This window comes from Phyllobates terribilis, unplaced genomic scaffold (assembly GCF_046119375.1).
Source record: "Phyllobates terribilis strain yellow unplaced genomic scaffold, ASM4611937v1 Scaffold_10__3_contigs__length_209671492, whole genome shotgun sequence".
Taxonomy (NCBI): domain Eukaryota; kingdom Metazoa; phylum Chordata; class Amphibia; order Anura; family Dendrobatidae; genus Phyllobates; species Phyllobates terribilis.
Window position 1 is genome coordinate 165502930 of NW_027362770.1, and position 24923 is coordinate 165527852.

Consider the following 24923-nt stretch of genomic DNA (forward strand, 5'->3'; position numbering starts at 1 on the left):
CTGATTGGTCGCGGTGGCCGGCTGCGATCAATCAGCGTCGTATTAGTGTGGGCCCGGGAGCGGCGCTGCTTGTGCGGCTCCGTATTAGCGAGGACCGGGGAGCGGCGCTGCCTGTGCGGCTCCTTCTGCTGCGAGAAGCCGGGAGATGAGCGGCTACTCGCAGCAGAAGCATCCCGACCGGCGGCGCCGCTCCCCGGTCCTCCGTTCACACTTGCTGTCGGGAGATCAGCGGGCCAAGCCGCTGATCTTCCGACGTTAGCCGCATGGAGGTCAGCGGCGCCGGTCGGGGTAGTTGTGCTGCTAGCGCCGCTCATCTCCCCGCTGCATCGCCGCTGACCTCCGTCCTGCAGATGAGCCGCTAACGGCCGCCATCTTTTTTCAGAAATCCCACGGCTCTGATTGGCCGCTGCCGGACCAATGAGCAACGCGGGATTTCCAGGACAGACAGACAGACGGACAGGATAAGACAATTATATAGTAGATTCTAGGTTCTTCAAAGTAGCCACCTTTTGCTTTGATGACTGCTTTGCACACTCTTGGCATTCTCTTGATGAGCTTTAAGAGGTAGTCACCGGAAATGGTTTTCACTTCACAGGTGTGCCCTGTCAGGTTTAATAAGTGGGATTTCTTGCCTTATAAATGGGGTTGGGACCATCAGTTGTGTTGTGCAGAAGTCTGGTGGATACACAGCTGATAGTCCTACTGAATAGACTGTTAGAATTTGTATTATGGCAAGAAAAAAGCAGCTCAGTAAAGAAAAACGAGTGGCCATCATTACTTTAAGAAATGAAGGTCAGTCAGTCCGAAATATTGGGCAAACTTTGAAAGTGTCCCCAAGTGCAGTTGCAAAAACCATCAAGCGCTACAAAGAAACTGGCTCACATGAGGACCGCCCCAGGAAAGGAAGACCAAGAGTCACCTCTGCTTCTGAGGATAAGTTTATCCGAGTCACCAGCCTCAGAAATCGCAGGTTAACAGCAGCTCAGATTAGAGACCAGGTCAATGCCACACAGAGTTCTAGCAGCAGACACATCTCTACAACAACTGTTAAGAGGAGACTTTGTGCAGCAGGCCTTCATGGTAAAATAGCTGCTAGGAAACCACTGCTAAGGACAGGCAACAAGCAGAAGAGACTTGTTTGGGCTAAAGAACACAAGGAATGGACATTAGACCAGTGGAAATCTGTGCTTTGGTCTGATGAGTCCAAATTTGAGATCTTTGGTTCCAACCACCGTGTCTTTGTGCGACGCAGAAAAGGTGAACGGATGGACTCTACATGCCTGGTTCCCACCGTGAAGCATGGAGGAGGAGGTGTGATGGTGTGGGGGTGCTTTGCTGGTGACACTATTGGGGATTTATTCAAAATTGAAGGCATACTGAACCAGCATGGCTTCCACAGCATCTTGCAGCGGCATGCTATTCCATCCCGTTTGCGTTTAGTTGGACCATCATTTATTTTTCAACAGGACAATGACCCCAAACACACCTCCAGGCTGTGTAAGGGCTATTTGATCAAGAAGGAGAGTGATGGGGTGCTACGCCAGATGACCTGGCCTCCACAGTCACCAGACCTGAACCCAATCGAGATGGTTTGGGGTGAGCTGGACCGCAGAGTGAAGGCAAAAGGGCCAACAAGTGCTAAGCATCTCTGGGAACTACTTCAAGATTGTTGGAAGACCATTTCCGGTGACTACCTCTTGAAGATCATCAAGAGAATGCCAAGAGTGTGCAAAGCAGTCATCAAAGCAAAAGGTGGCTACTTTGAAGCACCTAGAATATAAGACATATTTTCAGTTGTTTCACACTTTTTTGTTAAGTATATAATTCCACATGTGTTAATTCATAGTTTTGATGCCTTCAGTGTGAATGTACAATTTTCATAGTCATGAAAATACAGAAAAAAAATCTTTAAATGAGAAGGTGTGTCCAAACTTTTGGTCTGTACTGTACAACACATGGGAGACGCAGAGGCTGGTGTGCATGCGTCACATGGGAGACGCAGAGGCTGGTGTGCATGCGTCACATGGGAGACGCAGAGGCTGGTGTGCATGCGTCACATGGGAGACGCAGAGGCTGGTGTGCATGCGTCACATGGGAGACGCAGAGGCTGCTGTGCATGCGTCACATGGGAGACGCAGAGGCTGCTGCGTATGTGAGACTTTGGGGGAATCTGTCCAGGAGAAAATCTGCTGGAGAAAATGACATTGCATGATGTAAACAGCCCGGAGGTTCCTCACCCCTGCTGTAGATGCTCCAGGAGTGAGGTCACATCTACAGCAGATGACCACTAGAGCCACTGGGCTCAGAGACCACATTGAGGTCGATGGTACAGCACAAAATGGCTTAGCCCAATGATTGGTTGCAGCGGTAATGTGCTGTAGACATTACATCACCACTGCAGCTATGTTAAGTAAGCCCAGTGTTTCCAGCAGTGTCCCTTCATGTGATCAGCATTTTTTTTTTCTGGGGGAACCCTTCTAAAGTGTGTTGCACTAATTCTCGCTGCAGAATGAGCTAACTGAGAATCTGTCAGTTAGCTCGTTCTTACAGGAGAGTTTATAATGCTTTTTATCAAATTTTTTTATTTTATTTTTTAAAGGGTTTTGTTAAAAGTTGGGTTCAGTTAGAAGATTTGCAGAACCGTGGTCCAACAGTCACATCGGCAGTAGTCCGTAGCTGCTGGACCCAGGGCCCTTCTGGGAACCCTGACACGTCTTCTGATGTCTTGCTGGACCTACTAATGAGCAAAGGAGGTGGGATGCTGACAGGTAGGAGGAGGTTCACAAGGCCATGGATGACCGATCTGACGTTTGGACTAGGATTCTCAATCTTTCTGCACAAGCGTATTTTTACAACCCCTTTTAAAAAAAAAAAAAAAAAAAAAAGTTACACCTAGCATGGGCTGTAGGGCATCGCCCGTTACTGCACAGTAGTTGCGGATTACTTGTATATACTTTTATTCGGGCGGAACGATCGAGTGATGCATTTTGGGCCGTGGCACACCACTAATGCCTCCGTCCGAGAGACCAACCGAGTGCCGCCAAACTGTGAGGTTTGCGGCTGGTGGATCAGGTGAAGGGAGAAAAGAAAAATGACCTCACTTTTTCCTTTTTCTAAAATCGTCTTAAATTGTATTTTTATAGCCTCCATTCTGTAAATATGAATTAACCATTTCCATATGCTTTCCTAATCAGTGCTATCCCGGCCCATCAGGCCACAGCGGTTGGGTTATTTCTGCCTAGTGTGCCCCTTTTAAAGCCATCTCCTTCCCACAATGTAAGAATCTATTTTTTTTTTTTTTTTTTTTTTTTTTAAAGGGGGCCGATCGGTTCTGAGAAAAGCATAAAAAATTACAGTAGATGGAATGATAAAACTTTTCTTAAATATATGTCTTTAGCAATTCAGGTGATTTCACTCAATATTATAAACGCAGGTTTTACTTGGACTTTATTAGTGTTAGCGTAAAATGTATTGAGATTCTCTTTTGTGGGAGATGCCTACTGTGAGGTGGGGGGAAAGGTGTTAATTCTCTACATCCTCTTGTGCCTATTTTGCCATTTTGTTGACACTGCTGATCAATAGAAGAATCAGTTGTCCTATTTTTCACATAAATATGTCAAAAATAAAGTGGCCAAGCGCAGATCATTGAAAAAAAACCGAAACCTCAAACTGAATTATTTACCTATTGTGTAACGACTCTTCTTTCCTTTGTATAAAGCAGCCCTTGTAAAGGAGGATGGTACAGCTGCCTGTAAAGGGTTAATTTGCCAGAGGAGGACATAGCTGCCTGTAAAGGGTTAATTTGCCCGAGGAGGACATAGCTGCTTAAAAAGGTTAGCCTGCAGAAGGAGGAATCGGCTGGCTGTAAAAGGTTAATCTAAGTATTTCCTTACATGGACCACAGCACACTAGGGCTAATTTCACACGTCTGACAATCCCGGTCCTAGTACGGGATGCTATTTCCAAAGGTGAGTAGCTCATCCGTCCAGTCCATAATTGGACCATGAATGTTGAACGTGTGAAATCCGTCTAAGGGAAGAGTCAGGCGGCCGTATAACTCGGACACTGATCGTAGCGCAATGCTCGGACTGGCTGACTGCTCTCCCAACCCGAGCGTGACGGCGTGTATTTCTACGCAGCTATCACGCTTGAGTCCGGAGAGCCGCCGGCCAGTCCGAGCATTGCATTGTGATCCTTGTCCAAGTTATATGGCCGTCTGACTTTTCCCCTAACAAGAAGAAATGAAAGGATTGCAGTTGCTGTTTCTAGCTTTCTCATTTTTCCTCCGGGTGCGTCATATCACACATGAATCCATATCCATATTACATCTCTTCTTTCCTACTGTTGAGCTCATGAGTTGAGGTGGATCCTCCAAGCCCAAGTTTCGCGTGAGCACACAGGCATCTGTGCAGCAGGCAGGTGAGGTGCATGGGAAAGAGGTAGAAAATGTCCTGGAGACTGCAGGCGGACAGGAGGCCGGGCACGTGCAGCTGAGGCCCCGGAGGCCGCAGGCGGACAGGAGGCCGGGCACATGCAGCTGAGGCCCCGGAGGCCGCAGGCGGACAGGAGGCCGGGCACGTGCAGCAGAGGGCCCGGAGGCCGCAGGCGGACAGGAGGCCGGGCACTTGCAGCAGATGCCCCGGGGGCCGCAGGCGGACAGGAGGCCGGGCACGTGCAGCAGAGGCCCCGGAGGCCGCAGGCGGACAGGAGGCCGGGCACTTGCAGCAGAGGCCCCGGAGGCTGCAGGCGGACAGGAGGCCGGGCACGTGCAGCAGAGGTCCTGCAGGCGGACAGGAGGCCGGGCACTTGCAGCAGAGGCCGCAGGCGGACACGAGGCTGGGCACGTGCAGCAGAGGCCCCGGAGGCCGCAGGCGGACAGGAGGCCGGGCACGTGCTGCGGAAGCTGCAGGCGGACAGGAGGCCGGGCACGTGCTGCGGAAGCCGCAGGCGGACAGGAGGCCGGGCACGTGCAGCGGAAGCCTCAGGCGGACAGGAGGCCGGGCACGTGCAGCAGAGACCCCGGAGGCCTCAAGCAGACAGGAGGCCGGGCACGTGCAGCAGAGGCCCCGGAGGCCGCAGGCGGACAGGTGTGTCTCTTGGTGAGCCTTATATAGGTCCAGGCAGATGATCACATGAGATCATGCCTCACCATCTGCAAAACCCAATGTGAAGCACAACAGAGTTCAGCGGACCTGGGTGAGGGGAGCACAGCATGGATCTGGGACAACTGCGTATCAACTACATACAGAATAAAGGTAACAGCACCCCCCCCCCGCCCCCTATGTTTCCACAGTGCACTCTCCCAGTCTTCCCCCTACATAGTGGATTCTCCTAGCTCAGAAGCAGGAAGTCTCATGAGACAGTGGAGAGCCCCAAACTGCAGCTTTTTCTTTCTTAAAGGGTCATAGTTATCATTGTGACAAAAATATTTTAGTTTTCCTACATATATTCCACTTATGAGGAACTGCATCAGATATTGTGTATCGACGGGAATATTGAATGTTTTTAAATGCTGGTGTAATAAAGACATTTTATATTGGTGGGGCTTGAGAATTTTTTGCACTCTGTTTAACTCTTTGTTTTTCGGCACATTCAACTTTGCTGATCACAACGTGTCCCCTGCCAAGCCCATATGACCTAGTCGAATGTCTAGACGTTACATGCAGGTCGTGTTTCTCTCCAGATCTTCCTTCCATCCTTTATCTATTGTGTCTTCTCTTCCAGGGAAGCGGCGGATGAGAAGATTTTCACCTTGATATCACAGATTCTGTCACAAGCACTGGAGGAGATCCAGACGCGGATTGTCACGTCCGATCCCTCTAGGGAACGCTGGTACGACTTATCAGCCGAATGCTTCCGGTGCTTGAGGAATGCCTGCATACAATGCCCTGCCAATCAGGATACCATCAGGTGAGCGCTGGGCCTGGAGGATGGAGATTCACCACTGATGGATGGTTTCTGACCAGAACATGGGAACAAAGAATTGCTGGGTGGACGCAGAAATTCTGCTATTGTGGACGGAAGTCCTACACTTGTGTACGGAACGCCTAGTATTCATGAAGGGTATAAATATACGAACACTCCAGGAAGACCCTGGAGATTGTTGGAAATTGCATACCTCTGTGTTCCTGTGTACCAAAATTATCAGGTAGTCTCTGTATAGGTGATGATTGTTAGATCAGGTTGGGTCCTACTGCTGTGACCCCCACTGATCGCTTTTAAAGGGACTTATATCTTTCTTTCTACCCTGGAAGCAACACTGGCTAGGACGAGCTAAATAGGGTGATGGACTAGCGTCCCTTACTCCATTCAAAAGCTATGGCAATACACCGTGCTTTGCTATCATCATCGGTCATTCTAGCAATGAGGTAGGAAGCGGTCCCGTTCTGGTGATCGTGGGGGGGGGGGGGGCAGTTGTGTGGGGAAACCTTGTGTGTGCGTGTGGCGGGGGGTCCCGTCGTGGCGATCAGGGGGAAGGGTCCCGTCGTGGCGATGAGTGGGGGGTCATAGCTTAGGACCCGCACTAATATAGCAATTCTCACCCAGCATGAATGATGATCGTGAAAGTCTAAATGCAAGGCGGACCAGCGAGGACCACTGGGTAAAATTCAGTCCGCCTGCTGACACCACTAGGGGGAGCTCACTGAAGACAGCTTTAATGTGCTGTTTGAGAGCTGTAGGTCTCAGTATGCAGAGAGCGCCACCTAGTGGTGGCTGCAGTCAAACAGAATCTAATGTGTTGAAATGTGCGTATATTAGTGTGACTTAACACAACTTGCCCATCTGCCCTTGATCGTCTGATATAAACTCCAGAACGGCCATTTAGTCTCTGGAGGGGCTTTTTCCTCTGAAAGGTTTTGTAGTTACTGCACAGGTTAAAGGAAAGCCCTGTGTAAGCACAATGTCCGCTGCCTTGGCACGTCGTGCCCTGTATGTTCGTGCGGTCTCGCTGTGTGAGGCTGAAGGCTTTCCCTTTAATTAGGCAGAGAAAACTTGCATAATGTTACCACAAAGCTCAGCGAGCCGCTCAGCAGATGTCACTGCTAGGTCTGCGGATCCAGGGAAGGGTCTACAGCCGCGCACCATTCACCCCATCTCCTCCAGCCAGAGCTGCACTTCCTTAAAGGATCCACCCATCCACTAGCCCCTATTATTTATCAGCTCCTGGTATAAATCTGGCAACTACTTTCCTTTACTCACCTTTATATTGCATCATTGTTGATCTCTAGTCCCTGCCAAAGCTGCATCGAGAATTCAGCCAACTGATACACACATTTCACAGCCTAGCCATAATCCCACACTGCACTGCGAAACGTAATGTTTCCTATATGAGACCATAGTAGAGAATTAAAGGGGCCCTCCGCCTTTTGGGGCCAAATATATATACAGTTGAAAGCAGAAGTTTCCATACACTATATAAAAAGACACGTCCATGTTTTTCTCAATATCTGACATGACATCAGAATAAACCTTTCTCATTTTAGGTCAATTAGGTTTCCAGAATTTTTAATATTTGCCAAATGCCAGAATAATGAGAGAGAGAGAATGTTTTAAGACATTTTTATTACTTACTGCAAAGTCAAAAGTTTCCATACATTTCATTAGTATTTGGTACCATTGTCTTTAAACTGAATGACTTGGGTCACACGTTTGGGATATCCTTCCACAAGCTTCTCACAATAGTTGGTCGGAATTTGGGCCCATTCCTCCTGACAAAACTGGTGTAACTGATCCAGGTTTGTAGGTCGTCTTGCTCGCAGCCTTTTCAGCTTTGCCCATAAATTTTCAATAGGATTGAGATCAGGGCTTTGTGATGACCACTCCAAAACATTGACTTTCTTATCCTTAAGCCACTTTGTTACCATTTTGGCAGTATGCTTCGCCCAACCCATTGAAGCCCATGTCACCTGAAATAGAAATAAAATAATGAAACCACATAATCCTCACCGGTCCCCGACGTGAAGATAATCCATTTGTCCGCATGGTCTGAGTGCCGTCCGATTTACTTTTTAAGTGGGGCTTAAGTCACTTTTTTTTTTCCCATTTATTATCTTGTGGTATTTGGTGACTTTTTTATTGCGCCCAATTTATTGAAACACCACGGGTGGTTCATGAAGTCCAAAATTCTTTTATTTTCTGTCTTAACCACTTTAGCAACTTTTAAAGTAAAATTAAAAAAAAAACAAAAACTTAAAAATAAAAAGAAAGTCGCATCTTTTTTTAAAATGTTGGTAAAATTGCTCCAAATTTTCTGCCGTACATAAAATCAACCCAGGACATTTTTGAAAAGTCGAAAAATGAGTCAAGAACAATTGGAAACCCTAAAACCTCCCCGAAAAAATAATAGTAATGTAGGTTGAATAAAGACCTGGGTCCATCAAGTTCAACCTTCCTCCCCCAATTATACTCCCTACACTAACACAAACTATTATTTTTTGGGGGGGGAGGTTTTAGGGTTTCCAGTTGTTCTCGACTCATTTTTGACTTTTTAAAAAAAACAACAACAAACAGTCAAATTTAAAAAAGAAATAAAACAGGTGAACGCATATAAACTTTAAAAAGGATGGAAAGATAAATTTGGTGCATACAAGGGCAGCACGGTGGATCAGTGGTTAGCCCTGCAGCCTTGCAGCGCTGGGGTCCTGGGTTCAAATCCCACCAAGGACAACATCTGCAAGGAGTTTGTATGTTCTCCTCGTGTTTGTGTGGGTTTCTTCCGGGTTCTCTGGTTTCCTCCCACACTCCAAAGACATACTGATAGGGAATGTAGATTGTGAACCCCAATGGGGACGGCGATGATGATGATGATGATGAAATCTGTAAAGCGCGGTGGAATTAATGGCGCTATATAAAAATAAAGATTATTATTAGTATTTATTATTATTATTATTATTATTATTATTATTATTACAAGCAAAGGGCACGGATCAGTGCATTACTCTGGTGATCACGTTGCTTTCAGTTGTCACTGTGTAATACTCCTGCTCTCCTGCGGAGGAGCTGCAGGGAAATGGAACACTTCTAGGTAAAAATGATTGTGTTTTTACGGTTCTGGGACACTATTCTATAGCTGGAAAATATTCTTCTGATTATGTCTTTTTTTTTTTTTGTTGGAAATAGAAACGTGGGACTGATTAACACCGCCACGACGCTCCTCCAAGTCTTCAGCACATCGGGTTCCACCCAAGAATCGCCTCTAGTCGGTGAGCGGCGCCACAAGTGTATATAATATCCCGGTCTTTTATCATTGTCCTGGATAAAGAAGTACTTGGGGGCATTTTACTAGGTTATACCATTCGTTTATGATCAGTGAGATTGTATTACATCCCCTTCCCTCCAGAGCAGCGCTCCCAGCTGTCAGTAGAATGGAGCTGCACAGGGTAGGACTGGATTTGTACTGCATCCCCTTCTCCTTCTCCTTCTCCTCCTCCTCCTCCTCCTCCTCCTCCTCCTCCTCCTCCTCCAGACTATATTTGTGGCCTGGTAATTGCTAGTAAAAGTTCAGCCTGTGTTATAGGACGGGGATGGCTAGGAAATAGTGCGTGCACGGCCGCTGGCACAACTTCTAGCAGCGCGGTCTCTGACAACTCCATATTCCTCTCCACGAAGCTGCAGGGTTGTCATTAAATAGACGGTGATTTATTAACTGCAGAAAATGAGAACCAGCTTCTCCTCGAAAAGCAGTCCTGAGCCGGTCTTACACACAGCAATGAGGACCGAGTGCCAACATTGGGGCCACCACAGGGGGGCAGTGTAACATTGGCTCTGGTTGCCATATTAATGCCTAGCTTGCCACTTATCCTTTTGAAGCCATACGTGCGGCGAGACAAGACAATGGCCTCTGTGTAGCAACAACGGCATAATTTCCTAGATCTAATATTAAAGGTTTTTACACCTGGTGAAACATCCCCTTTAAATAGGACCTGTCGGGTTATGTCCTAAATCATCTGAGAGGAGCTCCGAAAAAAAACCCAAAAGTTACACTCCAGTAAGGCTGTCAGAAGAATGAGCTCGCTGATAAATTCTCACTTAACTCTTTCTGCAGCCAGCAATAAAGCTAGAAAAGGCACACTCTTTTAATTTTGCCCAAAACACGAGTTAATACATTGTCAAACCCTATTAAAGGGTTATTAATAAAACAAGTAATTCCGCCCTCCCATGCATTGGATACGGAATAACTTGCTGATCGCTGAGGGTTGATCTTGAAAATAGGGCTCTGCAGCTTCATAGATCAGTGATCGAAGGACATGATCGAGGGAGCTGCAGCTGGCTGGAACTGGCACAGCGCCGTGCATTGTGTAGTGGCCGTGAGTGGTACTGCAAGCTCGATCCCATAAAAATGGGAAGGACCCACTCTAAATCCTCAGTGGACACCATTAATGGGTGAGGAGTTCACCGTGGAAGGGGGAGGTACAGTAATTAAGAGATTAAGGGGGAGGGTGTTAACAATTTAGGCTGATTTTTCACTTTAAGAATGTTGCGCCAGACATCTGTCATTGCGGGTTTCTTGCTCCTCTCTAATCGCGTGCACTCCTTCTGAACTCTGCACGCTTGATTAAGATTGGCGCCGCTTCTGAGAAGCTCATGCAGAACCTCGCCCCCGTCCGCATGATCTACCGTTGCGCCACATTACACATGAACTTCCTGCAGGACCGCCGCTAAACGGATTGCCAAGAGCTGTCGCGTTTTGGTTCCCAGTGCGGAAACCTATATCTATGGCTGATTTATTATTTTTTTTTTTTTCTTTCATTTTATTTTATATATTATATTTGCTATATATTTTTTTTATTTCAAGAATTACTAAGTAAGGAGCCAGGTCTGCTCTGTTGCCTCTGAAGACAAGGCTGTTATTACTCTGTCAGCTTAGAATTTATATATATATATTTTTATTTTATGGAATTATGGAAGTGTGACAAATATCTGAAATTTACATGAGTATAATATATATATATATATATAAATATATATATAAATATATATATATATATATATATATATATATATATATATATATATATATATATATATATATATATATATATATATATATATAATTGTCTTATCCTGTCTGTCTGTCTTGAAAATCCGGCAGCGGCCAATCAGCGCCGCGGGATTTCTGAAAAAAGATGGCGGCCGTTAGCGGCTCATCTGCGGGACGGAGGTCAGCGGCGATGCAGCGGGGAGATGAGCGGCGCTAGCAGCACAACTACCCTGACCGGCGCCGCTGACCTCCATGCGGCTAATGTCGGAAGATCAGCGGCTTGGCCCGCTGATCTCCCAACAGCAAGTGTGAATGGAGGACCGGGGAGCGGCGCCGCCGGTCGGGATACTTCTGCTGCGAGCAGCCGCTCATCTCCCGGCTTCTCGCAGCAGAAGGAGCCGCACAGGCAGCGCCGCTCCCCGGTCCTCGCTAATACGGAGCCGCACAAGCAGCGCCGCTCCCGGGCCCACACTAATACGACGCTGATTGGTCGCGGTGGCCGGCCGCGACCAATCAGCGATTTTGGTGCCAAACTTAAACAACGCTCTGCTCATTGGTCCTGGCCGCCGGCCAGCCGAGACCAATCAGCGAGATTGCCGGCAAATTTAAACAACGCTCTGCTGATTGGTCGATTTTATCGCCAAATTTAAACAAGCTCTCCGGTCCTCACTAACACAGTTCGCTGATTGGTCGCGGCCGCCACCCATGAACAATCAACGATTTTGGCGCCAAATTTAAACAATGTTCTGCTGATTGCGCCCGGTTGGCCGCATACATATTCTAGAATACCCGATACGGTAGAATCGGGCCACCATCTAATATATATATAAATATAATATTTTATGTGTATGTACAGTGCTGGCCAAAAGTATTGGCACCCCTGCAATTCTGTCAGATAATACTCAGTTTCTTCCTGAAAATGATTGCAATCACAAATTCTTTGGTATTATTATCTTCATTTAATTTGCTTGCAAGGAAAAAACACAAAAGAGAATGAAGCAAAAATCAAATCATTGATCATTTCACACAAAACTCCAAAAAAGGGCCGGACAAAAGTATTGGCACCCTCAGCTTAATACTTGGTTGCACAACCTTTAGCCAAAATAACTGCGAACAACCGCTTCCGGTAACCATCAATGAGTTTCTTACAATGCTCTGCTGGAATTGTAGACCATTCTTCTTTGGCAAACTGCTCCAGGTCCCTGATATTTGAAGGGTGCCTTCTCCAAACTGCCATTTTGAGATCTCTCCACAGGTGTTCTATGGGATTCAGGTCTGGACTCATTGCTGGCCACCTTTAGAAGTCTCCAGTGCTTTCTCTCAAACCATTTTATAGTGCTGTTGGAAGTGTGTTTTGGGTCATTGTCCTGCTGGAAGACCCATGACCTCTGAGGGAGACCCAGCTTTCTCACACTGGGCCCTACATTATGCTGCAAAATTTGTTGGTAGTCTTCAGACTTCATAATGCCATGCACACGGTCAAACAGTCCAGTGCCAGAGGCAGCAAAGCAACCCCAAAACATCAGGGAACCTCCGCCATGTTTGACTGTAGGGACCGTGTTCTTTTCTTTGAATGCCTCTTTTTTTTTTTCCTGTACACTCTGTTGATGCTTTTTCCCAAAAAGCTCTACTTTTGTCTCATCTGACCAGAGAACATTCTTCCAAAACGTTTTAGGCTTTCTCAGGTAAGTTTTGGCAAACTCCAGCCTGGCTTTTTTATGTCTCTGGGTAAGAAGTGGGGTCTTCCTGGGTATCCTACCATACAGTCCCTTTTCATTCAGACGCCGACGGATAGTACGGGTTGACACTGTTGTACCCTCGGACCGCAGGGCAGCTTGAACTTGTTTGGATGTTAGTCGAGGTTCTTTATCCACCATCCGCACAATCTTGCGTTGAAATCTCTCATCAATTTTTCTTTTCCGTCCACATCTAGGGAGGTTAGCCACAGTGCCATGGGCTTTAAACTTCTTGATGACACTGCGCACGGAAGACACAGGAACATTCAGGTCTTTGGAGATGGACTTGTAGCCTTGAGATTGCTCATGCTTCCTCACAATTTGGTTTCTCAAGTCCTCAGACAGTTCTTTGGTCTTCTTTCTTTTCTCCATGCTCAATGTGGTACACACAAGGACACAGGACAGAGGTTGAGTCAACTTTAATCCATGTTAACTGGCTGCAAGTGTGATTTAGTTATTGCCAACACCTGTTAGGTGCCACAGGTAAGTTACAGGTGCTGTTAATTACACCAATTAGAGAAGCATCACATGATTTTTCAAAGGGTGCCAATACTTTTGTCCACCCCCTTTTTTAGGTTTGATGTGGAATTATATCCAATTTGGCTTTAGGACAATTCTTTTTGTGTTTTTTTCATTGAAGACCAATTAAATGAAGATAATAATACCAAAGAATTTGTGATTGCAATCATTTTCAGGAAGAAACTGAGTATTATCTGAATAATACTTTTGGCCACCACGCTGCCTGTGTGGGTACTTCCGCTGCGAGCAGCTGGGAGATAAGCGGCTGCTCGCAGCAGAAGCATCCCGACCGGCAGCGCCGCTCCTCGGTCCTCCGTTCACAGTTGCCGTCGGGAGATCAGAGCGTTGTTTAAATTTGGCGCCAATCTCGCTGATTGGTCGCGGCTGGCGTCCGCGATCAATCACCAATCAGCGATATTGGCGCCAAATTTAAACACCGCTTCGCTGATTGGTGGCGGTGGCCGGCCGCGACTAAGCAGCGACTTTGGTGCCAAATTTAAACACCGCTCTGCTGATTAGTCGCGACTGCCGGCCTTGACCAATCTGCGATATAGCCGCCAAATTTTAACACCGCTTTGCTGATTGGTCACGGTCGGCCGCATGCATCTATACATATAATCGTCTTATCCCGTCTGTCTGTCTGTCTGTCTTTCTGTCTGTCCTGGAAATCCCGCTTCGCTCATTGGTCCGGCAGCGGCCAATCAGCGCTGCGGGATTTCTGAAAAAAGATGGCGGCCGTTAGCGGCTCATCTGCGGGACGGAGCTCAGCGGCGATGCAGCTGGGAGATGACCGGCGCGAGGCGCTCATCTCCCGGCCGGTAGCAGCGGAAGGACCGCCGGCGTCGCTAACCTCCATGCGGAAGGGAGGACCGGGGAGCGGCGCTGCGGGTCGGGATACTTCTGCTGCGAGCGCCTGCTCATGTCCCGGGTTCTCGCTGCGGAAGTAGCCGTGCAGGCAGCGCCGCTCCCCGGTCCTCACCAAGACGATTCGATGATTGGTCGGGTCCGAAGACCGCGACCAATCACTGATCTTACCGCAAAAGTTAAACACCGCTGTGCTGATTGGTCGCGGACGCTGCCCGCGACAAATCACCGATTTGGGCGCCACATTTAAATATCGGCCGCGACCAATCACCGATCTTGGCTCCTCATTTAAACACCGCTGTGCTGATTGGTCGCCGACGCTGGCCGCGACCAATCACCGATTTGTGCGGCACATTTAAACAGCGTCCGCGACCAATTGGATGTCAGCGCCGCTCCCCGGTCCTCCCTACACACCCTAGCCGCATGGATGTCAGCGGCGCTGCCTGTGCGGATACTTCCGCTGCGAGAACCAGGGACATGAGCGGGCGCTCGCAGCAGAAGTATCCCGACCCGCAGCGCCGCTCCCCGGTCCTCCCTTGCCACCCTAGCCGCTGATGTCTCCACAGTACCCGCATGGTGTTACAAAGGTCTGGACATTTGTGTTAAAAATAGCTGATTGGTCAATGGCGCTGCCCGCGACCAATCACCGATTTGGCCGCCACATTTAAACACCGCTGTGCTGATTGGTCGCGCCCAGCGTCGGCGACCAATCAGCACAGCAGTGTTTAAATGTGGCGGCAAGATCGGTGATTGGTCGCGGCCGATATTTAAATGTGGCTCATAAATCGGTGATTGGTCGCGGTCTTCAGCCGTAACCAATCACTGATCTTGCCGCAAAATTTAAACAACGCTGTGCTGATGGGCCGCGGACGCTGCCTGCGACCAATCACCGATTTGGGCGCCACATTTAAATAGCGTCCGTGACCAATCAACACAGCGGTGTTTAAATGTGGCGCCAAGATCGGTGATTGGTCAAGGCCGATATTTAAATGTGGCGCCCAAATCGGTGATTGGTCGCGGCCAGCGCCCGCGACCAATCAGCGATTTTGAACACAAATGTACGGAGCTTAGTAACACCATGCGGCTACTATCGGGAGATCAGCGGCTAGGGTGTGAAAGGAGGACCGGGGAGCGGCGCTGCGGGTCGGGATACTTCTGCTGCGATCGGCCGCTCATCTCCCAGCTGCTCGCAGCGGAAGTAGCCGCACAGGTAGCGACGCTCCCCGGTCCTCACCAATACGATTCCGCTCCCCGGTCCTCACCAATACGATTCGCTGATTGGTCGGGTGCGGAGACCGCGACCAGTCAGTGATCTTGGCGCAAAATTTAAACAACGCTGTGCTGATTGGTCGTGGGCAGCGGCCGCGACCAATCACCGATTTGGCCACCACATTTAAACACTGCTGTGCTGATTGGTCGCGGACGCCAGCCGTGACCAATCTGCGATATAGGCGCCAAATTTTAACCCCGCTTTGCTGATTGCGCCCGGTCGTCCGCATACATATTCTAGAATACCTGATGCATTAGAATCGGGCCACCATCTAGTATTCTAGAATACCCAATGCATTAGAATCGGGCCACCATCTAGTATATATATATATTTACAGTACAGACCAAAAGTTTGGACACACCTTCTCATTTAAAGATTTTTCTATATTTTCATGACTATGAAAATTGTACATTCACACTGAAGGCATCAAAACTATGAATTAACACATGTGGAATTATGTACTTAACAAAAAAGTGTGAAACAACTGAAAATATGTCTTATATTCTAGGTTCTTCAAAGTAGCCACATTTTGCTTTGATGACTGCTTTGCACACTCTTGGCATTCTCTTGATGAGCTTCAAGAGGTAGTCACCGGAAATGGTTTTCACTTCACAGGTGTGCCCTGTCAGGTTTAATAAGTGGGATTTCTTGCTTTATAAATGGGGTTGGGACCATCAGTTGTGTTGTGCAGAAGTCTGGTGGATACACAGCTGATAGTCCTACTGAATAGACTGTTAGCTGCTTTTTTTCTTGCCATAATACAAATTCTAAGTAAAGAAAAATGAGTGGCCATCATTACTTTAAGAAATGCGAAAAATTGGGCAAACTTTGAAAGTGTCCCCAAGTTCAGTTGCAAAAACCATCAAGCGCTTCAAAGAAACTGGCTCACATGAGGACCGCCCCAGGAAAGGAAGACCAAGAGTCACCTCTGCTTCTGAGGATAAGTTTATCCGAGTTACCAGCCTCAGAAATCGCAAGTTAACAGCAGTTCAGATTAGAGACCAGGTCAATGCCACACAGAGTTCTAGCAGCAGACATATCTCTACAACAACTGTTAAGAGGAGACTTTGTGCAGCAGGCCTTCATGGTAAAATAGCTGCTAGGAAACCACTGAAAAGGACAGGCAACAAGCAGAAGAGACTTGTTTGGGCTAAAGAACACAAGGAATGGACATTAGACCAGTGGAAATCTGTGCTTTGGTCTGATGAGTCCAAATTTGAGATCTTTGGTTCCAACCACCGTGTCTTTGTGCGTCGCAGAAAAGGTGAACGGATGGACTCTACATGCCTGGTTCCCACCGTGAAGCATGGAGGAGGAGGTGTGATGGTGTGGGGGTGCTTTGCTGGTGACACTGTTGGGGATTTATTCAAAATTGAAGGCATACTGAACCAGCGTGGCTACCACAGCATCTTGCAGCGGCATGCTATTCCATCCGGTTTGCGTTTCGTTGGACCATCATTTATTTTTCTCCTTCCCCCATGACGGCACCACGGAGAGAGGGGATCCGCCCTTCAAGGACAGGAAACCTACAGATAAAAACGCGGTGCCTCTCTCCCGCATCAGTTGGTTTCCTGTCCTTGACGGGATCCTACAGTCCTTAGGAGGCATACCTGCGGGGTGCCAAAAGATGGACGTGTTGGAATGCCAGGCCCGACTAGTCCGATCCAGGCCCCCCTGGTTGCGGAGGTGAGAGCGCGGCGCTGCCCGGTGGCGTGCATTTGAACTTCCGGGTCTGCCGCGCGTGCGCATGGGGCGCCCCTGGATGACGCAGCGCCCCCTCCTCACATGCAGGGGAGGAGGGGGCGTCGGGTCAACACAGGCACTATGGGAGGGACTCCCAGTGCCTTAAAAGACAGCGAAGGACGCCAGTAGTTGCTCATCAGAGCTCGGGCACGCTGTGAAGAGAGAAAAAAAAAAAGTGTATAAAATATAATATATATATATATATATATATATATATATATATATATATATATATATATATATATATATATATATATATATATATATATATATATATATATATATATATATATATATATATATATTATGAGTGACCAGGAGCTACCTGAGGAGCAAGACCTACATCCTCAGTCGGCACCAGAACAGTGGAAGCGGCAGATCGTCGCAACGCAGCAAGGACTCCACCTCGGCATCTTCCATGAGGACTCCGTCTACAAAGATGGCTCCACCTCCTGAACCGGTACCCGCTCTTCCGTCTGGTTGGTAAGTGAGCTTCGTGAAAGTCCACTTTGTAACTAGGGGCCCTTGCTCTCTCTCTCTTTTGTCTCCTATAGGGAAAAAAGAGTAAAGGGAAAACAAAAAATAGGACTTGTGCACTATGCACTGAAACCTTGCCCACTACTTGGGACAAGAGACTCTGCAGCTCCTGCATTGAGCAGACTATATGCGAGGGAACCCCGAGATTTGCCTCTGAACTTAGAGACCTAATTAAATCGCAGGTCGAAAACACCATTAAATCTTTTCAGGGGGGCAAAAGGTTAAGGAAAACTAAAAACATATCCCCCGAGTCCAGGTCTAGCAGTTCTGAGGATGGCGGAGATTCGGACACTTCCACCTCTTCTTCCTCCTCCTCTTTCTCGTCTTCAGATAAAGGAGGACGGAGCTGTTTCCTTATCGAGGAAACAGATGGCCTCCTCAAGGCTGTCAGATCTACCATGGGGTTAACTGATCCCCGGCCCAAAAAATCCATACAAGACATGATGTTCAGTGGTCTAGAACAAAAAAAAGAGGAGATCTTTTCCACTCAACGAACATGTTCATTCACTGATTAAGAAAGTGGAAAAGACCGGACAGGAAGGGCTTCCTTTCCCCTAAACGAAAGTACCCGTTTGAGGACCCAGCATGTTCCTTTTGGGAGAAAGCACCAAAACTGGATGTCGCCATAGCCAAGGCCTCAAAGAAATACTCCCTTCCATTTGAGGACATGGGCATCTTAAAAGACCCCATGGATAAAAAGGCAGACACCTTCCTAAAGGGTTCCTGGGAAGCCGCTGGGGGGGGGGGGGGGTGTTAAAACCTGCGGTAGCTGCCACGTGTGCGGCCAGGTCACTAATGGTCTGGCTGGATCAACTTGAATCACAACTGAGGCAAAAAACATCGAGAGACACAATCCTTGAATCTATCCCGATAATGAAAGGGGCAGCGGCCTTCCTGGCTGACGCCTCAGCGGACTCCGGCAGGTTAGGTGCTAGAGCAGCAGGGCTTGCTAACGCAGCTAGACGAGCCCTCTGGCTTAAATGTTGGCCCGGGGATCTGCAGACTAAATCTAGGTTGTGCTCCATCCCCTGTGAGGGCGAGTTTCTATTTGGGCCCGCAGTTGATGACATCTTGGATAAGGCAGGGGACAATAAGAAGCGGTTTCCTATCCTGTCTAACACTACTTACAGGAAACCTTTTCGGAGTAGAAGGTTTATACGTAGGAAGCCCCCTAAATAACAGGATAGGTGGGAAGACAGGAGAAGAAAGACCAAGGGATTCCTATTGAACAAGCCCTCCAGTGATAACAGAAAGGCCCCCCCCCAATGAAGATTTGCCCCGGGTGTGGGGGTGTGGGGGGCTATCAAGTTTTCTCCCGGCCTGGGAGCTAATATCCAACAGCCCATGGATTCTGAGCCTAATACAATCGGGCCTGAAACTCCAGTTCCTCAAATTCCCTCAGCAAAACTTTGTTATAACCCCCGAAAGGTCTTCAAACGAGGAGCAACTGGCCTTGGAGCAGGAAATCCAGGGACTAGTAGGGAAGGCAGTCCTTCAGGAGGTCCTGGGGAAGGGGTGGGGGGGGGAATGGGCTTCTATTCTCCATTATTCCTGAGGAAAAAAACAGATGGGACATACAGGACCATTGTGAATCTAAAAAAACTGAACAAACTGTTGAAGGTGGAAGCCTTCAAAATGGAAACAATAAAATCTTCAGTGAAAATGCTGTTTCCTGGTTGTTTCATGGCCGTCCTGGACTTAAGACTCTTATTATCACGTCCCGATACATAAAGACTACCGGAAGTTCCTCAGGGCAGCAGTTCCTATGGGTGGAGTGGTCAAACACTACCAATATACAGCCCTCCCATTTGGCTTCGCCATAGCCCCAAGGGTCTTCACCAAAGTTGTTGCAGAGGTGATGGCTCATCTAAGGGAACAGAACACCCTGGTCGTCCCATACCTGGTAATAGGCAGCTCCTTCCTAGACTGCAAATCCCATCTGAAAAAGGTCATGGATTCCTTGACTCGCTTAGGATGGCTTTTGAATCTGGAAAAGTCCAAAACAGAACCATGCCAAATACAGGAATATCTAGGCATCGTGCTGGATTCAAAAGGTCAGGAGTGTCGTCTCACCGAAGGGAAAATTCAAAAAATCTTAGGCCAGATATCACGGGCAAAGTCCCACCCGTCTATGTCCCTTCGGAAAGCCATGTCCCTGCTAGGTTCCCTGACAACATGCTTTCCGACCGTCCAATGGGCTCAAATACATACCAGAACCCTTCAGTGGGAAATCCTAGAGGCAGAAAAAGCCCTAAAAGGGCATTTAGAAGCGCTATTAACACTATCTGCAAAAACCACACTTTCCATAGAGTGGTGGGGGAACATAAACAATCTAGCCCGGGGGATTCCTTGGACAATCCCAACACCGCAAATCTTGACCACAGATGTAAGTCCCGAGGGCTGGGGGGCTCACCTCAACAACCTGGGAGCTCAGGGGGTCTGGACAGAACGCCTAAAACTAATGTCTTCAAACATGAAGGAGCTCCTAACAGAGGTCATCTTTCACTTAGCCGAGGAGAACTTACAATCCCTATCCGCTCTACACATAAAAGGTATAGTAAATCGCACCGCAGACTTTCTGAGTCAGACACAGCTGAAGCAGGGCGAGTGGGAATTAAGTCAAGCAGTTTTTCGGCAGAATGTACAAAGGTGGGGCTGGCCCTCCATAGATCTGTTCGCCAACAATCAGAACAAAAAAAACACGCTCTTTTTGCTCCCTAGATCCCAAAGGGAACCCCGTAGCTGTGGATGCCTTCATGATCCCATGGAATTACCCTCTAGCTTACGCTTTTCCTCCGACCACTCTGATTCCAGTTGTTCTGAGGAAAATCAGAGAAGAGGAAGTGAGGGTAATCTTGATAGCCCCCTTTTGGCCAAAGAGGCCATGGTTTTCATGGCTGAGGAGGTTATCAATCTCCGACCCATGGGTTCTTCCGGAGCTCCCGGACCTTCTTTCTCAGGGTCCGGTCCTCCATCCTCGGGCGCCAAGCTTACACTTGACAGCCTGGAATTTGAGAGGGCTCTTCTGAAAGACAAAGGTTTCTCCCCAAATCTTATCACCACACTACTTCAGAGTAGAAAACCAGTCACCACCAAGCTGTACGGGAAAACCTGGAAAAAATTCCTTTCAGTCTCAGGTTCCAGGTTGGGTGGGGAGGTTCCATTGACAGTCATCCGAGAATTTTTACAGAGGGCGTTGGAGCAGGGCCTGGCCACAAGTACCTTTTAAAAGTTCAAGTTGCGGCCCTGGGAGCGCTCTATAATTTTGACCTGGCTAAGGATAGATGGGTATCTAGGTTTATTAAGGCATCAGCTAGATCCCATCCCATCCCATCCCAAAATACTACACCCTGGGATTTAAACTTGGTCCTTTCAGCTTTAGCGGAGGCCCCCTTTGAACCCCTGTCGGAAGCATCCCTAAAAATTCTGTCCCTAAAGACGGCACTCTTGGTAGCTCTCACATCCGCACGCAGGGTTAGTGATATTCAGGCTCTATCGGCAGGCTCCCCCTTCACACAAATCTTGGAGGATAGGGTTATTCTGAAAACCGACCCTGCCTATCTACCAAAAGTGGCGTCAAGATTTCACAGGTCCCAAGAAATCATCCTTCCTTCTTTCTGCCCTAACCCTAGGAACACGAAAGAGAAGGTCTTGCATACACTGGACGTCAGAAGATGCCTAATCCAATATCTAGAGGCGACACAAGAGTGTAGGCAGGATAGTTCTTTGTTTGCTTTCAGGGCCCTCGTAAGGGGAAGAAAGCTTCTAAGGGACGCTGGCCAGATGGATAAGGGAGGCCATCACACTATCTTACTCCTCACGGAGAGAAGCTGGCCCGGAGAAACTGAAGGGCCCACTCAACAAGAGCGCTGGCAGCAGAGAAGGCCGGTGCTACGATAGAGCAGATATGTAGAGCGGCAACCGGGTCTTCCCCCTCTACCTTCTTTAATCACTACCGGCTAGACTTAACCTCTTCTTCGGACCTTACTTTCGGGAGAAGGGTTCTGGAAGCTGTGGTCCCCCCCCTAATGAGTCACATCTCTGCAATTCTCTCCGTGGTGCCGTCATGGGGAAAGGAGAAAGACGTAGTTACTTACCGGTAACGGGATTTCTCATAGCCCATGACGGCACCCGTACATTCCCTCCCTTCACGTGTGGGTGCGCACACTTATTAGTTACTTGTAGCCACGTGGTGTGTCTGACGAGATCTTAAATTGTAAAATTTTGTGTTACTAACCTGGTGGTCCTCTCATGCTCTGTAAACAACTGATGCAGGAGAGAGGTACCGCTCTTTTATCTGTAGGTTTCCTGTCCTTGAAGGGCGGATCCCCTATCTCCGTGGTGCTGTCATGGGCTCTGAGAAATCCCGTTACCGGTAAGTAACTACGTCTTTCAACAGGACAATGACCCCAAACACACCTCCAGGCTGTGTAAGGGCTATTTGACCAAGAAGGAGAGTGATGGGGTGCTACGCCAGATGACCTGGCCTCCACAGTCACCAGACCTGAACCCAATCGAAATGGTTTGGGGTGAGCTGGACCGCAGAGTGAAGGCAAAAGGGCCAACAAGTGCTAAGCATCTCTGGGAACTCCTTCAAGATTGTTGGAAGACCATTTCCGGTGACTACCTCTTGAAGCTCATCAAGAGAATGCCAAGAGTGTGCAAAGCAGTCATCAAAGCAAAAGGTGGCTACTTTGAAGAACCTAGAATATAAGACATATTTTCAGTTGTTTCACACTTTTTTGTTAAATATATAATTCCACATGTGTTAATTCATAGTTTTGATGCCTTCGGTGTGAATGTATAATGTTCAAAGTCATGAAAATACACAAAAATCTTTAAATGAGAAGGTGTGTCCAAACTTTTGGTCTGTACTGTGTGTGTGTGTGTGTGTGTGTATATATACAGTGGTGGCCAAAAGTATTGGCACCCCTGCAATTCTGTCAGATAATACTCAGTTTCTTCCTGAAAATGATTGCAATCACAAATTCTTTGGTATTATTCTCTTCATTTAATTTGCTTGCAAGGAAAAAACACAAAAGAGAATGAAGCAAAAATCAAATCATTGATCATTTCACACAAAACTCCAAAAATGGGCCAGACAAAAGTATTGGCACCCTCAGCCTAATACTTGGTTGCACAACCTTTAGCCAAAATAACTACGAACAACCGCTTCCGGTAACCATCAATGAGTTTCTTACAGTGCTCTGCTGGAATTGTAGACCATTCTTCTTTGGCAAACTGCTCCATGTCCCTGATATTTGAAGGGTGCCTTCTCCAAACTGCCATTTTGAGATCTCTCCACAGGTGTTCTATGGGATTCAGGTCTGGACTCATTGCTGGCCACCTTTAGAAGTCTCCAGTGCTTTTTCTCAAAACATTTTATAGTGCTTTTGAAAGTGTGTTTTGGGTCATTGTCCTGCTGGAAGACCCATGACCTCTGAGGGAGACCCAGCTTTCTCACACTGGGCCCTACATTATGCTGCAAAATTTGTTGGTAGTCTTCAGACTTCATAATGCCATGCACACGGTCAAGCAGTCCAGTGCCAGAGGCAGCAAATCAACCCCAAAACATCAGGGAACCTCCGCCATGTTTGACTGTAGGGACCGTGTTCTTTTCTTTGAATGCCTCTTTTTTTTTTTTCCTGTACACTCTGTTGATGCTTTTTCCCAAAAAGCTCTACTTTTGTCTCATCTGACCAGAGAACATTCTTCCAAAACGTTTTAGGCTTTCTCAGGTAAGTTTTGGCAAACTCCAGCCTGGCTTTTTTATGTCTCTGGGTAAGAAGTGGGGTCTTCCTGGGTATCCTACCATACAGTCCCTTTTCATTCAGACGCCGACGGATAGTACGGGTTGACACTGTTGCACCCTCGGACTGCAGGGCAGCTTGAACTTGTTTGGATGTTAGTCGAGGTTCTTTATCCACCATCCGCACAATCTTGCGTTGAAATCTCTCGTCAATTTTTCTTTTCCGTCCACATCTAGGGAGGTTAGCCACAGTGCCATGGGCTTTACACTTCTTGATGACACTGCGCACGGAAGACACAGGAACATTCAGGTCTTTGGAGATGGACTTGTAGCCTTGAGATTGCTCATGCTTCCTCACAATTTGGTTTCTCAAGTCCTCAGACAGTTCTTTGGTCTTCTTTCTTTTCTCCATGCTCAATGTTGCACACACAAGGACACAGGACAGAGGTTGAGTCAACTTTAATCCATGTTAACTGGCTGCAAGTGTGATTTAGTTATTGCCAACACCTGTTAGGTGCCACAGGTAAGTTACAGGTGCTGTTAATTACACGAATTAGAGAAGCATCACATGATTTTTCAAACAATGCCAATACTTACCAATACTTATGTCCACTCCCTTTTTTAGGTTTGGTGTGGAACTTTATCCAATTTGGCTTTAGGACAATTCTTTTTGTGTTTTTTTCATTGAAGACAAATTAAATGAAGATAATAATACCAAAGAATTTGTGATTGCAATCATTTTCAGTAAGAAACTGAGTATTATCTGACAGAATTGCAGGGGTGCCAATACTTTTGGCCACCACTGTATGTGTATGTAATATATATATATATATATATATTATACACACATACATACATACATACAATCAAAATTGTCAGTACCCCTCGTTTAATGAAAAAAAAAAAACCACAATGGTCACAGAAATAACTTGAATCTGACTAAGTTGGTGACATGGTGTGTTCCACACTAAACATGGACCAGAGGAAGCAAAGGAAAGAGTTGTCTAAGGAGATTAGAAAGAAAATTATAGACAAGCATGTTAAAGTTTATAAGACCATCTCCAAGCAGCTTGATGTTCCTGTGACTACAGTTGCACATATTATTCAGAAATTTAAGATCCATGGGACTGTAGCCAACCTCCCTGGACGTGGCCACAGGAGGAAAATTGATGACAAGTCAAAGAGACGGATAATACGAATGGTAACAAAAGAGCCCAAGATAACTTCTGAAGAGATTAAAGGTGAACTTCAAGCTCAAGGAACATCAGTGTCACATCGCACCATCAGTCGTTGTTTGATCCAAAGTGGACTTCATGGAAGACAACCAAGGAGAACACCATTGTTGGAAAAAAAAAATCATAATAAAGCCAGACTGTAATTTGCCAAACTACATGTTGACAAGCCACTAAGCTTCTGGGAGAATGTGCTATGGACAGATGAGACAAAAATGGAAGTTTTTGGCAAGGCACATCAGCTCTATGTTCACAGACGGAAAAATGAAGCATATCTAGAAAAGAACACTGT

General features: G+C 47.3%; 1 protein-coding gene across 2 annotated transcripts in view; it reads left to right on the plus strand.

Moving 5' to 3' along the window:
- ATXN10 (ataxin 10) overlaps nucleotides 1-24923 on the plus strand; it is a 119943-nt gene that overhangs the window by 13352 nt on the left and 81668 nt on the right. The window contains exons 2-3 of one of the 2 annotated variants that reach the window (XM_073650068.1): nucleotides 5725-5910; nucleotides 9121-9203. In XM_073650068.1, the coding sequence (XP_073506169.1) occupies nucleotides 5725-5910; nucleotides 9121-9203 (269 nt within the window). The remainder of the gene's footprint in view (nucleotides 1-5724; nucleotides 5911-9120; nucleotides 9204-24923) is intronic. The other variant, XM_073650069.1, reaches the window with a different exon arrangement.